We start from the raw sequence: 18,235 nt of genomic DNA, 5'->3' as shown, positions 1-18,235 counted from the left end.
TTTAAAGATAGAGTGAGGAGACATAAGAGGATCACCTAAAAGCCAAGGAGAGAAAACTGGAACAGATTCTTTCCTCACCGTCCTCAGAAGAACAACCCTGCTGACATCTTGATTTTGAACTTGCAGCCTCCAGAAGTGTAAAAGAATAAATTTCTGTTGTTTGAAGCCACCAGTTTGTGGTACTTTACTGTGGCAGCCCTAGCAAAAAAGCATTATACTATTCTGCAGTAGTTTTAATACTCTGTCTTCACTATCAGTTGATACAGTGACCCCCAATTCCTTTCTTTAAGATTGCCTTTAACTATGACATTGCACCTCTGCTGGATTTTCTCATTTGATTGGCAGTCTTTTGTCCAGTCTTTTGATTAAGATCATGAGCCCCCCATTGTTATGCACCCAGGCGTTTGTTGTGTGCATGTATGTGGCGCATCGATCAGCAATTGCCTATGCGAACTCCGGAGTCAGAATTGGTGGCTGCCACTTAGTTGCTATATGACCTTGGGCAAGTACATTAATCTTTCTGTGCCTGTCTTCCCTTCTGTAAGGTGAGGAAACAGTAATTATTCCTGTATCATAAGATTGTCTTGAGGGTTATTAAGAAACTAGCGTAACTGGATTGTTGAGGTTAGGTTGCCAGAAAGCAGACTACGAGATGGAGATTTCATGCGCAGGAAGTTTAATGGGGAGGTGCTCCCAGGATCAAGAGGTGCACAGGGTTTGGGCGTAGGAAGCTGGATTCATTGCGGAGTGTGGTGGTTTAAAATATGTCCTCAAATTCTTTGACCCTGCCTTCCAAAGGTAGAGCTAAATTCCCCTTCCGAAGTGTAGGTTGGATTTAGTGACTGTCTTCTAATGAAGAGAAGAAAAGTAGATGTGCTTCAGATACTTGGCCACATAGGGCATTGCAGCTCCCTAATTGCACTCTCTCTTGATTGACTGGTCTGGGAGAAGCTAGCTGCCATATTGTGAGGCTTCTCAAGCAACCTGTGAAGTGGAAGTGAGTGCTCCCAACCTTGGTCACGTGAGGGAGCCATCTTGGAAGTGGATATTCCAGCCCACAACAGGTCTTCAGAGGACTGCAAGAACCTGACACCTTGAGCCAGAAACACCCAGGGAAGCTTCTCCTGAGTTCCAACTCGCAGACATGAGACGTTTGTTATTTAAAACTACTACAGATTGGGCTAATTTGCTACACATCAGTATCTAACTAATACTAGGAGTTTTGGATATGGAATGGTCCTTCAGAGTTGTCCTAAACTGGGACAAGGGAGAGGCCTGTATATCCTAAATGGATTAATCGTCAAGTGTGGACTGCCCCCAAGAAGGGAGAATGACCTTAGGCAATGCAGTTTTCTTCATTAAAGGAAAGCTTTGAACAGTGACTTAGCTGAGAGCTGTTGAGATCAATACTCCTAGCAGCTCAGGGAACATGTCCTTCAGTCCTGAAGGAAGGGTCTGGGCAGAGAATCTTAGCACCCACTTAAGGATGTTTAGTGGGACCTCTGCTGTTGTCTTAGAATTGGCACTAGGCTCACAATGGAAAACTACAGGCATAGTACTCCATCTCCTAATGAAAGATGCCTATAATTAGGACCACTTCCCCCTAGGGCTTAAGAAAAAGCTGCAGATCTGGCCCCCTCTTCCACCAAATACTTCCCCAGTCCTCTCCTCTATCTGTACAGGAAGGCAGGGGAAGGAATGAAAGGAGACAGTATTGTGGAGGACAGTGTTTCTGGTGCGAAGTGATGTAGCTAGGAAGGACATAGCACAATCTCCATCAGGGGGCCTACTGGAAGGGGAGTCTGGTATTCTATATGTGTTGCCTGCAGATCTGTTCCTCCAGCACTCTTGCTAATTTATCCCTGTCTGTATTGCAAGAGGGAACAAGAAAATTGAAGAGGGACAGCAGGGGAGAGAGGAGCAGCCATGGGGTGGTCTTCAGTCCAGCCCGTTTTTGTGGCAAAGATGTGTATTTCTCCTGGGTCAAATCCTTCCTGTGCCGAAGATAAATGGTCCTGAGCGATTTTGCCTGAGAGTCTGAGTGTACTACTGGGTGCTGACAGGGGGGTGATGGAAAAGATCAAGTTGGGGACAGATCTCCCATGGAACTGTGTGGCAGGGAGGAGGCTCCACCCGACCTCCCCATGTGTACCCCGCGAAAGGAATTTTAAACGACAGTTACCAAGAGAAGCAGGAATCAACTAAGAAAATTCAGCAGTGGCCAGTTAAGAGATAAATTTATCTCATTTTCTCTCCTCTTCCTTATCTCAACACAGAAGCCAGGCCTTGCAGAGAGACGCTCGGAAGTGTCGGCGTGCCAGAACCACGCTTTGCAGCTTCCCACTCACACTAAGGGATATAGGGTCCCGCTTGAGACATGAAATCGACACTTTAACAAGGTCTGATTTTTGGTAACTCAAATGGACCAGAAAGTTAAGGTATCATCTAAGGTGTGAGGGATGGAAAAAGATTTAAAAGGATAGCGATTGGAGGCTGGGCGCGGTGGCTCCACCCCTGTAATCCCAGCACTTCAGGAGGCCGAGACGGGCGGATCAAGAGGTCAGGAGATAGAGACCAGCCTGGCCAACATGGTGAAACCCCACCTCTACTAATACACAAATAAGCTGGGAATGGTGGCGCGTGCCTGTAGTCCCAGCTGCTCGGGAGGCTGAGGCAGGAGAATCGCTTGAACCCGGGAGGCGGAGGTTGCAGTGAGCTGAGATAGCGCCACTGCACTCCAGGCTGGGCGACAGAGCGAGACTCCGTCTCAAAAACAAAACAAAAAAAACAAGTATACAATGTGGATACATGTATTTCTTTTTCTGTTTCTCTGCAGTGTCTACTGAGATTGATTTTTTACCATTTGAAAATGATGGGTGAGTCTAGTGGAAAGGGATCCACTTCTTGAATTCTAATAGACTAGACTGTGATTTTCAAGTCCCTAATGAATTGTTCTAAAATCGCTGAGTTTGAGTTGCCAGGAAAACATTCAAGGCAGAGACCAAAGCCCTGAGGGCAGAGAGGAGCTGCAAACCAAGACCTGAATATTTGAAAATACCATTTATTAACCTTCAAAAGCAGTTGTAGCTGCAGTACCATCACTGCTGGCCTGTAAAACATTTTATATTCTCAAGAGGGAGGCATTCATGTTACTAATTCTTGCAATCGTTTTACAAATAATTTCTGATGTCATCCCCAAAGTAATGCACTTTTAAAAACAATGATCAGAATCAAATAAACAAAAAGCAAAGAATTTAAACAAAAAGCACTTTTCACTGCATTAATTAAATCACTTGCCAAAATGAAATCAGACCTTCTGCTTACTGGCAAAATCCTCATTTATAACATTTACAAGAGATTTTAACTCAGTAAACGAAGTATGTTAACAGTGCATGGCCCTGCCCTGCAGTAACGCCCCCCACCCCCACAAACTATATCTGGGGTCAGCTGTTGCTGGAAATAAGAATAGGCAGATTCACTTCAGCTTCTAGTCCTTCATTTGCAATCAATCTCCAAGCCCCAGAGCCTGCAGGCCGTGCCTTTCCACCCTTTAGCGCGGGGCGCACGGACCTGAATATTTAATACCCGGTTCCAGGACATGCGCCTGGGGAACACCCACAATCCCTCGCGGCCTGAGGAGCCCGGCCGGCGGGTGACCCAATGCCGCGGCTCCGAGGGGAGCGAGGTCACCTGGCGCTTCCCGAGACCTTGGCCCTAGGCCCGGCTGGCGCTGGGACGCTGGGCAGCCGAGCCGCCAGCCGATCAGCGCTTTGCAGGACGAGCGCGCAGGGGCTGCATCCCTGAGGGTGACCGGAACCGTTCCCGTGGGAAGGGCAGGGAACGGCGCCTGGCCACGGACAGACAAGGGGGCGCCGGCTCTTCACAACCCCAGGGAGAAAGCGGTAGAGGGCTACAGTTGAGGAGATTAAGGACATTTGAGGAGAACAGGCATTCCCAAGTTATAACCTCCAGAAAGACAAATCCTTACTGCTACCCCTCTGCGCCGCACAGCCTGACGGGAGCATCAAGCTTCCTGCGCAGGCTGCGTCCGAGAGACAGCCTCGGTCCCGCCCCCGGCCGCGGGGCACGCCGGGAGAGCCGAGCGTTCTTCCCTCCCTCAGCTAACCCAGAAAGAAAAGGAGCATTTCCGGCGTAAGACTATCCCGGGTGGGGCTAGTTTGGTCCCGCCTTTCACGCCCGGAGGGGGCGGGATGAAGAGTGACAGCTCTTCTCCCCGCACTAAGGCCCGCTCCTGTGCCGGAAGGAGGAAGGCGTGGGGCGTTGGCCTCTCAGAGCTAGGAAGTGTGTGCGACGTAGGTGGGAGGTCACGTGAGCTGCTGCCGGCTGAGAGGGAAAGGGGCGGGGCCCAGAACGGAGGGGCGAGGCGCCCCTTGTTTCCCTGGGGTTACGCGCAGCCGGAAGTGGCGGATGCTGTGGACAATTGGAGATGGGAACGGCCCTGGACATCAAGATTAAAAGAGCTAATAAAGTTTATCACGCCGGGGTAAGTGGGGGCTGGGGGTGGAGGTGGGATGGGGCAGGTCTGCAGGTTCCGCTGTCTCCATCGCCCTGCACACGTCCCGCGTCCCTAGGCGGGGCAGGGCTGTCCCACCAGGTGCGTCTCCGCCAGGCGGGTGCGTCCCCGCCAGGTGCGTCCCCGCCAGGTGCTTCCTGCGCGAGGCTGGCCTGCCCTGCGAGGGGCCCCGCGGGAGGCGCCGCCGAAGCATCTGCGGGACGTGCAGGGCAGGCGCCCGGTTCCGGGGCTGCAGCTCTTCCCATCTGGCCCCTTGAAGACCCGGCGGTGGGCATTGGGCCCTCAGGCTTGAGCTCCCGTAACGAGCGCTGAGGGCAGAGGAGTTGACGTCCAGACCCCCCTTTGACCGCAAAGGTCTAATGAACGAAAGCTAAAACTAACCTTGGAAGCAGTAATGGGTGTGTCTGGCGGCAGCATATATTAAGTGGCAGTCACTTTTAACAACATACCACGAAGTTACTCCTTTTTCTGGTTTTATTCTTCGACTGAGATAAAGGATTGGCTATTAAAATGCAAGTATAAAAAAATAAAGTCTTGACTCTGCCATTAACAGGTTTTTTTTGACATTGGCCAGTCATTCAATCTCCTTGGGCCTCAGTGTCCTTATTTGCAAATGAGGGTGTTGTAAGGTTCCTCTGACTCGGGGAATCTCAACCCTTACTCTACATCAGAATGAGTCACCCTGAGGAATTTTAAAATATGATGGCTCGGGTTCCACTCTCGGCGATACCGGTGATACATGTGCAGCTAGGGTTGAAATCACAGCCCCAACACTCTTTGGAATAAAATTGATAGCAGTGGTTGGTCATATTAATGCAAAGTAATCTCAGAAGGGACAGAGTACCAGACAAAGGTCTTGGATGGATGCTGAAACTTTTGGGCAAAAGACAACTGGGGAAACCTGGTATTTCCACAAGCTCAAATGGTCATCCCTTTGATGGTTAATTACAAAGGGAAAAAGCTGGCCTGGCGCGGTGGCTCACGCCTGTATTCCCAGCACTTTGGGAGGCCCAAGCGGGCAGATCACCTGAGATCAGGAGTTCGAAACCAGCCTGGCCAACATGGTGAAACCTCGTCTTTACTAAAAATACAAAAATTAGCCAGGCGTGGTGGTGGACGCTTGTAATCCCAGCTACCCCGGCGACTGAGGCAGAAAAATCGCTGGAACCCAGCAGGCAGAGGCTGCAGTGAGCTGAGATCACACCACTGCACTCCAGCCTGGGCCGCAGAGTGAGACCCCGTCTCAAAAAATCAAAAGGGAAAAAGCTACCTTTATAATGGAGAAATCTGGTAGTCACACTCTAGCCAAGCACAGCAATGAACACCACTTTACCATCACAACTAATGAGACGACTGACATTGGGTACCCCTTGGCATGATGCACCGAGAAGGTCACACCTCAGCTATGTAGAATTCCTGCCAGAAATGTTTAATCCATGTCAGTTCATAAGGAAACAATTAGGCATATCCAAACTGAGGGACATTCTGTGAAACAAGTAGCGTGGTTTTTTCAGAAATATCAATGTCAAAAAATAAAGGCGAGATAAGTTTTCTAGACTAAAAGACTAAAGGGACATGAGAACCAAATAGAATGCTTAATTTCTGATAAAATATAAATTCGAATATGGACTATAATTGTTGTGTATTGGTGTTGAATTTCTCCAGCGTAATATTTTGGTTATATAGGAGAATACTTCACATGCTGAAGTATTTAGGGTCAAAGTGTCCAGCCATGACTGTGCACATATGTTTGTGCACATGTGTGTATAGGAGAAAAAGAGAAAGTGAATGTGGCAAAATACTAACAATTGCTGAATGAAGTTAAAAGCTACATGGGCCTTTGTATTCTTTTTTAAAAATACCAGCTTTATAGAGATAATTTAAAATACAAAATGTACCCTTTGAAAGCATACAATTCAGTAGTTTTTTAATGTATTTGCAGAGTTGCGCATCCATCACCACGATCTAATTCTAGAACATTTTCACCCCAAAAAGAAACCCTGAACCCATTAGCTGTCACTCCTCATTCCCTCTCCCTCCTGACCCCTGGCAGTGACAAATCGACTTTGTCTCTGGAGTTGCATATTCTTGACATTTCATATAAATGGAATCGTACCGTATGTGACCCTTTTGACTGACAGGCTTCTTTTACTTCGAGTAATGTTCGGTGTTCATGCTTGTCATAGCATGTGTCAGTTCCTCATTCCTTTTTATGATTGAATAATATTCCATTGTATGGATAGATCATATTTTGTTTAACCACTCATCTCTTGATGGACATTGGAGTTATTTCTACCTTTTCGCTATTAATAATGTTATGAATATTGTAGTACAAGTTTTTATGTGAGAGAATATTTTTATTTCTCTTGGGTATATACCTAGGAGTGGATTTTGCTGAGCTGCTTTAACTTTTTGAAGAGCTACCAAATTATTTTCCAAAGTGTCTTGCACCACTTCACAGTCTACCGGCACTGTATGACAGTTCCAGTTTTTCCACTACTTTATAGTTTCATAACTTTTCCGGAGCTTAGAAATGTTTCAAAATAACAATGGGAGGGCAGTGACAGGAGACTGTATGCATTTAACTTTAGTATTCATTATTTCATTAACAAGTTAGCACATTCTTTTCAGAAATGTTACTGTAGCTGGGATGCTGATATATCTTCTGTGATTTTAAATATGATACAAGGCTGGGCGCGGTGGCTCAAGCCTGTAATCCCAGCACTTTGGGAGGCCGAGACAGGCGGATCACGAGGTCAGGAGATCGAGACCATCCTGGCTAACATGGTGAAACCCCGTCTCTACTAAAAAATACAAAAAACTAGCCAGGCGAGGTGGCAGGGCCTGTAGTCCTAGCTACTCGGGAGGCTGAGGCAGGAGAATGGCGTAAACCCGGGAGGCGGAGCTTGCAGTGAGCTGAGATCCGGCCACTGTACTCCAGCCTGGGCGACAGAGCGAGACTCCGTCTCAAAAAAACAAAATAAATAAATAAATAAAAGTAAATAAATAAATATGATACAAGTAATGAAAAGTACATTAGAAAAGAGGCAAGCAATGGAATGATAAAGTTGCCCCAGCAGAAGTCACCCACAGGCAGGACCACTTCCTGCGGGTCGCAGAGTTGAAGACAGAGTCAGCTCTGTCCCTGTAGACGACATCTTCTGACGCTAGTATCAGGAACAGAATCTGCAATTGATGGCTGAAGGCAGCTTCTCTCAACCTTCAGTCACTTTTTACACTTACATGCATTTTAAAGGAAACATTATATGGTGAATATAAAAGAAAAACATTGCTATATTTTTTAAAAAGGCGACAGAAAAGAGAAAGTTATAAAACTAATTAATCAATTGACAAAAATCTCTGACATGGGTGCCCATGACTCATGTGCTAGACTCCATGATCTGTGACTCAGGGCAGGTGGAGTAGGCAGCCAGCACTGTCATGGCTGCTTTCCAAGCCCCATGTAGCAGGACCCTTGCTGTCTGGTCCTCCAGGAGGCCTCATTGACCACAGGCAGTGCATATGTCACTTCTAGTTCGCACTGTGGTTGTGGGAGAAGCGGCCCTTCTCTCCTACCCTCCTCACCCTTAGCTGGCTGCAATGGAGCTGATAGCATACACATTTTCTCTTTTCTCCGTACATCTCAACAGTGACAGTAAAGATTCAGTTAGCAAAGATTTGACTTACCTATGGGCCTGCCAGAGCACCACACCTACAATTCTCCTGGGTTGCTTGAGGTGGCTGCCACCTACTTTAGCCTGATTCTAAGCAGTACTATCCCAGGCTTGAGGTCATGAGTGATTGTCTTTCAAGTGAAACGTGTTTGTCATTGTAAGCACATAAGGCAAGCTTATGTTCCTGCAGAGGTTCTTGGGTAGGGTTTGACAGCCAGGCAGTACCACTCTCATTTTTCTAATGAGGAAATGGAGGCTTTGACAAGTTGAAGAATTTCATAACCCAACTAGACAAGTTGAAGAACTTCACCTGACTAATGACGGAGTCTGGATTCCAACTCAGATCAGTTCCAGTTCAAAGCATGTCCATCGAACACTATTATTCTGCCTCCCTAGGATTGGCCATTTTTATGCAAAATGGAAGAATTTGTAATATAGAAATGTTATTCATTTCCTAGTAGTGCTGTGAATAACATTGAGATATTTCAATAAAGAGACTGATACGTCTTCTACTTTGAATATATGCTGATTTTGTTATTGTGCTTTTCAGTATCTTAGTTGTGGAAGCATCTGAAAATGGCTTGATTCTATGGACAGCAGAGAAACCTAAGTTATACTTAGATTTAAAATTGACCTTTTTTTTTTAAGAAAAAATATTGACAAAATGATTTTTAAAAAATTACAGTTGAAGCATTTAAAAAATATAAACGTAATACATGACATGTTAAAAACATAATATAACGGCTAGGTGTGGTGGCTCATGCCCGTAATTGCAGTACTTTGGGAGGCTCAGGTAGACAGATCACTTGAGCCCAGGAGTTCGAGACCAGCCTGGCCAACATGGTGAAGCCCTATCTCTACTAAAAACAGAAAAAGTAGCTGGGTGTGGTGCACGCCTGTAATCCCAGCTACTTGGGAGGCTGAGGTATGAGAATCACTTGAACCTGGGAGGCGGAGGTTGCAGTAAGGCAAGATCACACCACTGCACTCCAGCCTGGGCAACAGAGCATGACTCTGTCTCAGAAAAAGAAAAAAAAAAAGTAACATGCTGCAGAAGAAGGTAAAATGAAAAGTCAAGTCTCCTACTCTTCCTGACCCCCTGTTCTGACCTTGGACGTATTCACTGATGGTTTCTGTACTGTTCCAGACACACGTGTGCACACACACGCAACTTGTTCTTTTGCCTAATAATGTACCTTTATCTTGGATACCTTTTCATATTAACATTTTCATCAGTCCCATTCTTTTTTATATTATTTAATCAACTTCATTCAACCAATGTCTGTTGATCTCATGAGGGTTACAGGTTAGTAGAGAAAGGCAAATATATAAAATGAGAGATGATTAAAAAGATGATCAAGTGCTCAAATAAGAGCATCTGTGGTGTATGAAGGAGCATAAAGTAGGGTATAGTCATCTGGGGGAAAAGTGAGAAGCTGGGGGCCTTCTGGAGCTTCATCGAACCTAGTTTTGAAAACTAAGCATTAGAATCTAGTTTTGAAAAGTAAGCATTAGAATCTAGTTTGAAAATCAAGTATTAAACTAAGTGCCCACCATGCACTGCTGGTCTCAGTCATGAGGAATAGGCAATGTAAACCTAGTGAACAAGAACTTGCAGACGTTTGGGATGCAATCTGTGACCTGTAGACTGTTTCTTTTACTTGATTGACCAGGTGTTTATAGTTGTTCATCCTCATCTAATCTGGCAGCAACAGCAGTTTTTTTTTTTTTTTGAGACAGGAGTCTTGCTCTGTCGCCGGAGCTGGAGTGCAGTGGCCGGATCTCAGCTCACTGCAAGCTCCGCCTCCCGGGTTTACGCCATTCTCCTGCCTCAGCCTCCCGAGTAGCTGGGACTACAGGCGCCCGCCACCTCGCCCGGCTAGTTTTTTGTATTTTTAGTATAGATGGGGTTTCACTGTATTAGCCAGGATGGTCTCGATCTCCTGACCTCGTGATCCGCCCGTCTCGGCCTCCCAAAGTGCTGGGATTACAGGCTTGAGCCACCGCGCCCAGCCCAACAGCAGTTTTTTAATGTGACTTAGGTTGACTGTTTTTCCAAAATATTTCTGTTTTCTTAGGGTTTATTCTGTTTTTTTTTTTTTAAACTTTGTAAGTTGGCTGTTTAGCATATTGAATTGTAGCCTCCTTTTTAAAAATGCAGACATTTTGCACTAAGTACTACTCTAAAGTAGTACTTCGTACCTTAAGTTTCTTTTTGTTTTTAATAGGTGAGTGAATTATTGTAAAGCAAACCCTTGTAACCCTCCACACGTCCTGCTGGAGAGGAGAGTGTAAGTAGGATCACTTCACCTAGATTCTGGGAGAAGACACTGCTCCAGAGGACCCTGATGAGGTTTCATGGTTTAGTAACCTCATGCACTGTGGGAATGTCAGAGGACCCCAAGATAATGCTCCACTGCCATGTCTGAAAATTGTGTCCCACAAGATTTGATTGGTAGTATTTTCTATTATTGTACAACTTAAAATATCTTGTAATTTCCATTATTTTTTTAACATGAGTTGTTTAGAAATGTGTGCTTCAGTTTCTGTTATAGCAACAACTCTTGTCACCCATAGCCTTATAAAAAATCCTAACTTTAATATTTAAATTTTAGAAAATTTCTTATAAGCAGTATTACAAAAAGAGTAACGAAGATTATGATGGGATAATGGAATATCAAGTCTAATTGTCAGGAGAAGACAGAATAACACGGGAATGACAAAATGGACTAAGGTCTTAAATCTAAGATCTGAAACTATGAAGCTACTAAAAGAAACATTGGGGAAATCCTCCAGGACATTGGTCTGGGCAAAGATTTCTTGAGCAATACCTTAAAAGGACAGGCAACCCAAGCAAAAATGGACAGATGGGATCACATCAAGCTAAAAAACTTCTACACAGCAAAGGAAACAAAGTGAACAGAATAACATGGGAATGTTTTCTATAATTTAGTAGTAACTGGCAATAGTTTACAAACACTTTGTGTGTATACTGCTGTCATTGCACTGATTACCTTCTGTTGTAGTGACTTTGTTCTATTAGTCCACTCAATTAAAATATTTGGTTTTGTTTATCTTTGTATTCCTGGGCCTGGCAGTACTCGCCACTTAATAGGTGCTCAAAAACTTTATTAAATGATGAGTGGAAGCCTTAAAACATTTTTAAAAATGCATAAGACTACTAGTTTTATAAATGCATTGATCAGAAAGGGGAAACTATGGTATTGTAGGCATATTACGGGTTTTGCTTCATAATTATAAATAATATTCTAGATATCAATTCCAGACAGATGTTGGTAAGATTTATTCTTATTTTGACATAGCCCCAGAGCTACACATTGCACCCTCCATTACTTGTGTTTGCTTTAAAATAGTCATTCCTAAGATCATGATTCAAATAAATTGGGAGTAGAGATTCCAGAATTCCTATAAATACGGTTTCCTGTCTGATTCGGGAATGGAATATAATAGAAAATTGTCCAAGGTTTGATTTTCCATGGTCTTCATCCTAGTTCCTGTGGTTCATCGCAAATATAGACCCTTTCTCCAAGCTTGCAGCATTGCTGTTGGGGCACCTTCTCCCTAAGCATCCTTCCCCTTGGATAGAAAACTTCTTTTTTAAGTATTTGTTAAAATAGAGATGAAATCATGCTATGTTGCCCAGGTCAGTCTCAAACTCCTGGCCTCAAGGAATCCTCCTGCCTTGGCCTGACAAAGTGTTGGGATTATAGGCATGAGCCACCACGCCTGGCTTAAAAACTTGACTTCTCTTTCCAAAGACCCATGTATGGTATGAGATAATCAGGAATTGTGTTAAAAATTCCCTAATTCCATACTTGCAGTGAAAGATTAAATTTCCCATGGAAATACCTAACTAACACTGTTTTATAATTAGGTAGACTAGGACAGCCTTTTCCAGCTCCCAGAGTGCTTTAATCCTTCCATACACTGTTAAGAGGTGGTGTTTTCCCCATTTTGTGGTTCAGGTGAGAGCAAATATTTGAAGTTGCGCCTTTTTATTCCTAAATCTAGGATTCTGTGTGCCTTCTCCGGGTCTTAATTCTCATCTGTAGGATAGAGATGATACTACTCAAAGGCTGTATTTTGAAAATTAAATGAGATCATGTTTTAAGACACTTATCCTAGCTTCCAACACCTTGTAGGGACCGCAGTAATAGGTGGTGGCACTGTCAAGTTTTTTTCCACGCTCCAAGGTCTGTTCACCCTTAGAACTGCCCTTTGTGTGCCACAACGCTAGTTACATTAGTACACCCTCCAAATGGCATAATGAGTGCTTGTCAGATGCTTCACCGATTGTCCAATATGTGCCCACTGTCTATGTCTACTTGGAGGAAGGAGAGTCAGTGACCAAGGAGAACATACAGAGCAGACAGCGTTTTTGGCCCTGAGAGCCGAGGGTGATTTTGGTATTGCTGCAACTCCTTTGTTTAGTGCAGTAGATGTGTTCTTGATCAAAAAGTTGGACTCAAATGCATTGTAAATTACTTTATGTCTTGGAACGCCGTAGGGGAGCTTACTGGTTAGAAAAATCCTGCAGTAAATCTTTCTGTAGTATAAATTTAATGCATTTGTTTTTACAAATTCAGACTGTTTTACATTCTTAAATTCTGGCACATGTACTCATGAAAATGACATTGTTAAATATTATGGTTGTGAAAAACGTAAATAAGAGATTTACGCCCCAGCATAGCCAGGTTACAATGAGAAGAAATTTATACACTGTGGACTGAGTACTGTTACTGTTACCTTAAGAACCTCAGTACTACCTGAATTTGGCATGCCCATAATTTCTTGTGAAAAGAAAAGGAGAACCCTATATATAAGAGTTCATTATTATGAAGAAAAATTGCAAAGCTAAAATGCTAGGTTTTTTTTTTAAGCTTAAGTATTCTACTTTAACCTGCTGGATTCTTAGTAAATGAATGATCAGTTGTAGTGAATGCTTGTTGTAAGGACTCGGGATATAAAAATTTAAATCTTTGCTAGGAGAGATCTTAAGATAATTTGGAGAGGTATGAACCTTTTAGGAATACAGTCATCCAAACTTTAAGTAGCGCTCTTTTTCCGCTAATAACCTCATCCTCCTGAAAAAGCTTGTCTGCTAAATCATAACCTAAACTCTTATGTAATGCATAAGAAGCATTTTCAGAATTATCCGAGATTGTCTGAAAACTGGGATGCGATAAAATGTGTTCATGCAGTTCTCCACTTGGTGTTTGTTGCCGCAAATCTTGTACGAGCCTGGGCCTGAGCAGTGGTAAAGCCTGCTTGACCACAGCGGCGTGTTTCGGCACTGGACAGGTCTCAGCCTGTTTCGCACACCCTTCATCCCCTGCAAGCTGCTTGCCAGATCTCCCTCAGCCACGGTGGTGGGCTTTTCCTCTGCCTCCTCCTAATGCCGAGTCCCCGACGCAGACGCTCATCTCCGTTATGTCATCTAGGAGTCTATGCTGTGTCTCCAGCCATGCTCTCTCTTAGGCCCGAAACCTGCAGCCTACACCTTCTGCCTGTTAACAAAGGAAGGAAAAAGGAGAAAACTTTATTTTCCAGGTAACAATATGTAGACTGAGGACACATAGTTTCTGGGAAAGCGAAAGCACGGAAGCCTGGGGTCCCCACCGCGCTTTCATCAGCTTCGGGAGTGCAGGGAATGCCCGGCGCATGCGCAGAGGTAACACACGTAACATCGCGTGTTCGTTTTGGCGCCGGGTTTTATCACTAAAAGTTGGAATGCGGCTCTGTATGTCGAAAGGTGAATTGCAGGGCATGGAGACGCTTTGCGTGCGCAGTCTCTGTGAGCCAGTTGCAACCGCCTGGGAACCGCAGCACCGATCAGGAAAGGATGCTTGCAGGGCGCCTCCTGCGCAATCGGTGCTGCTGCCGGACCCCGGGGCGGAGGCGCCCGGGTCAGTGGCACTCACTGAAGTCGCTGGGCAACGTTTAGCTATAACAGGTTTCTGTCTGACTGCAGGCAGATCTCACGGCAGTTAACCTCCTAGTGTGAACGATATAGGGGTATGTGAGCAACCCTGCTGTGGCCGCTTAGTCTCTTGGCGAGGGTCTCATCTCCACACACTGGCCAGCTGGAGCCCCGGGTACCATGTGCAGCGCAGCGCAGGCTCGTGGGCGCTGCAGGCTGGTGGGCGCTGCACGGTGCTTCACTGTCCCCTGCCCCGTGGCCCCGCTCTCCGCTTGGTGCCCCACCCGGAGGCAACAGAGCCCATCTGTTCTGTCTGGACTCGGTTTCCAATCCAGCTAACGCGGACTTTCCGCCGGTACCAGCCGTCCCCTGTCCTGGGAAGTCGTGACTGCCATTGCCCTTGCTGTCCCTTTGTCCCCAACCTCCCACGCCTCTGGTGCCCTCGCTCCCCACTCCTTTCCCTCCCTTCCAGTCCTCTCTTCCGCCCTTGCTCTGGGCTGACCATGAGCAAGGCAGGGTTGTGAAAAGCTGGAAGGGGAAGCCAGTTTGCCATTTGTTTTCCGCTTTCATTTCAACCACACTGGAGTTTGTGACGTCGTAATGCTCCCCATTTCACGCGTTTCTTTTTCCATCAGGTTGTTGTTATACAGACAGGCAGTGCTTTTACTGCATGTGGCTACACCCCCACCCCAACCAGTTACTTTTCTAGATTTCAGCTTATGTTCAGAAAACAGACTGACTTGTTAGCCATAGGCCAGGTGGGCTGACCTGCGTCCCGTCTCCGAGAGCACACAGGCCAGACGCTTCGGAAGTGCCTGGTCCACTCGTCACCTGCGGACAGGGGCTCGCCCACGAGAAGCCCCTATGGCCGAAACTCAGAGGAAAACCTTGCCTGTTGGCTGTCCAGAGCTCAGGGAGAGGTCAGTTGACCTCAGAACCTGATCCTTTTTTTATTTTTTTCCAGAGCATTTTCTAGATCAGTTATTTACAGACTTCATTTTGGGAAACTGCACTTCCTCTTTTTACATATATTTGCTTTTTTTTTTTGTTTTTTTGAGACAGAGCTTCATCCTGTCACCCAGGCTGGAGTGCAGTGGTACAATCTCTGCTCACTGCAGCCTCCACCTCCCAGGCTCAAGCGATTCTCCTGCCTCAGCCTCCCGAGTAGCTGGGATTACAGGTGTGTGCTACCACGCTTGGCTTTTTTTTTAGTTGTAGAGACGGGATTTCCGCATGTTGCCCAGGCTGGTCTCAAACCCGTGGGCTCAAGTGATCTTCTGGTCTCAGCCTCCCAACCATCATGCCCCAACTCCATATTTACATTTTTAAATTATAAAATGGTAAAACTTAAATTTATTACCACGAATAAAAGAAAAAAGTATGTCCTGGATATTTTTCATACAAACACAAATATGTAAAGATGGAATTTTTGTAAAATACTTCTTATTGTCCTCTAACTTATCTACAAGAACACTTTATGGACATGTTTATATGGCGAGCAGCCATGAAAATACTGCCTGGGCTTTTTATTGTCTGTAATGGAGAGCTTGTGCTGTCACTTGTTGGCAGAAAAAAAATCCAGGCTCAGAGAAATAGTGCCTTTCCCAAGGTGATAGAAAATATATTTTACCTTTCATCTGGTAAGTTAAAATGGTTGTTTCCTCATGTAAATAGGTCAATAAAATGAACATTGTTTAGGATAAAGATTTTCCAAAAAAGCAGTGAAACCCTTTTATTAAATGAAGTCTTACATAAAATTCTAATATGTCAATTTTAATAATACATATTAAAATACTTTATTTTATAAACAGATAAAAGCAGAGCTGTTCTAGTTTAAGTGAGAATATCTGTTTTCTCCCTGCCTTCCCTGACTCTTCCTCACACCCCAAAGTGGCTGCTGAGGTGTCTTCACAAGCCTAGGGCCAGTGGTTCTCTTGTAAAGTATTAGTTATAGGATGTCGTGACCAGCGAGAGGCAACAAGGTTGAAGTTTTTTCATGCCAACCTATTTAATTTGGTCCTATGTTGAAACTTATAAGTTCTGTCAGCTTTCAGATATAATGCAGTGCCTAGGGCTGGGCACGGTGGCTCATGCCTGTAATCCTAGCACTTTGAGAGGCTGAGACAGTCGGATCACCTGAGGTCAGGAGTTCAAGACCATCCTGACCAACATGAAGAAACCCTGTCTCTACTAAAAATACAAAATTAGCCTAGTGTGGTGGCAGGCACCTGTAATCCGAGCTACTCAGGAGGCTGAGTCAGGAGAATCGGTTGAACCTGGGAGGCAGAGGTTACAGTGAGCTGAGATTGTGCCACTGCACTCCTGTCTCTCTCTCAAAAAAAAAAAAAAAAAAAAATTGCAGTGCATAGAATGAGGCTTTAAATATTTTGCCTTTATTTACCGGAGCATTGAAGCCAAAAAGGTACCCACCAGTTTACTGACTGTCGTTGGATACTTTCTGCCATTTTCCTCCTTGAGAATTTACTCAGCTGGGGCTCTTAGACTAGCAGTCTCAGCAAAAGTTGGTGAGCTCTAGAGACCTTCCCTGTTGTCCTACTTGTCCTGGGAACTTAAGCTGGGAAGGACAACATGAGATTATGGCTCTTCTGCTTCTGATAGGAGCAAGCTGTCCTGACCCTGGATTACTGATGCTCTGACAGAATTGACCTCTGGGTAGCTGTGAGGGTTATACCTGCTGTGTGTCCTCTGATCTGCTGGGCAGGTCTCTGGTGGCAGGTAGCATTGGCTCACGTGCTTTGCAGTGATGGCCGAGTTCCCTTCCTCCTCACTAGCGTTTCCCCATGACAGTGTCTTATTTATGTTTATGGTTTTACTGTTACATGCCAGGCATCATGTCAGCCCAAAATTAGCTCTTCTTTTGTTTTATCAGAAAGAATTACTTAAGATAATTTCTCTAAAACCCAAATCTTCGTCTTTGGGAAAGGAGCAGCAGTCCTGTCGATGGAAAATTAGGAGCCGATGGGCAGAAATCCCATTCATCATTAATCATCAGGAAAAAAAATAAGCTTTTTCTAATCTAAAAAAAATACAGTCATGATAGTTTGACCGTATGTTTCAGATTTTAAAAAACTGTTTTGTAAATTGAAAATATATGTTTTTACTTTCTAAGAAAATGCAACTAATACAAAATAATGTCTTCTGCCCCTTCTCCTCTACTGCCCCATGAACAATGCCCAGAATTAACCATATGACATTCTCTGCATCTCACAGTAGTCTCATAGGGCAGCCTTAGGTGATCTGTCCCCAGAGCCCACCCTGGAGTAACCTGAAGCAAAGACCCTGTTCCGTACTGCTTCATTAACATATGATCTGCCCTACAGTGGTTTTTTTGCTGAGCTCTTTTTTTCTTTTCTTTTCTTTTTTATTTTTCCCCTAGACGGAGTTTCGCTCTTGTCACCCAGGCAGAATGCAATGTCTCGGCTCACTGCAGCCTCTGCCTCCTGGGTTCAAGCGATTCTCCTGCCTCAGCCTCCCAAGTAGCTGGGATTACAGGTGCCTGCCACCATGCCTGGCCAATTTTTGTATTTTTAGTAGAGATGGGGTTTTACCATGTTGGCCAGGCTGGTCTTGAACTCCTGACCTCAGGTGATTTGCCTGTCTCAGCCTCCCAAAGTGCTGGCTTACAGGTGTGAGCCACTTCACCCAGCCTGAGCGCTTTCTTTACTTATTTATTTTAGAGATGGGGTGTCGCACTGTTAACGCAGGCTGGAGCACAGTGGCACAATCATAGCTCATTGCAGTCTTAAACTCCTGGTTTCAGGTGATCCTCCCATCCTAGCCTCCCAACGTGGGTTGGGAGTATGGTGCAAGCCACCCCACCTAGCTGTGCTCTTGCTTTCTAACTAGGGCCCTTTAGGCTGTCAGCCTCATTTGCTGCTAGACTCATCTCTTGTCCTCTACTCTGAGGTTTGCCTGCATCCTGGCTTGGACTGAACACTGCACTATTGTCATTCATACATGATTTCACTCTGACTGGGATTTCAGTCTGATGGCTCTTTGGGTTGTTCATTATGTAAGTGTGGGCTGACTCTACAGAGCGTTTTCTTTGGCGGACTGCCTGTGTTC

General features: G+C 45.1%; 1 protein-coding gene across 4 annotated transcripts in view; it reads left to right on the top strand.

Moving 5' to 3' along the window:
* Window positions 1–3,626: 3,626 nt before the first annotated feature.
* Window positions 3,627–18,235, top strand: part of DSCR3 (Down syndrome critical region 3) — a 45,531-nt gene continuing 30,922 nt past the window's right edge. For all 4 annotated transcript variants that reach the window (XM_011954005.1, XM_011954004.1, XM_011954001.1 and 1 more), the window contains exon 1: window positions 3,627–4,504. In XM_011954005.1, coding sequence (XP_011809395.1) covers window positions 4,448–4,504 — 57 coding nt within the window. In that variant the 5' untranslated portion in view covers window positions 3,627–4,447. The remainder of the gene's footprint in view (window positions 4,505–18,235) is intronic.

This window comes from Colobus angolensis, unplaced genomic scaffold, assembly GCF_000951035.1.
Source record: "Colobus angolensis palliatus isolate OR3802 unplaced genomic scaffold, Cang.pa_1.0 Scaffold38, whole genome shotgun sequence".
In the NCBI taxonomy this organism is placed as follows: Eukaryota; Metazoa; Chordata; class Mammalia; order Primates; family Cercopithecidae; genus Colobus; species Colobus angolensis.
This window is presented reverse-complemented; position numbering and strand designations above follow the sequence as displayed.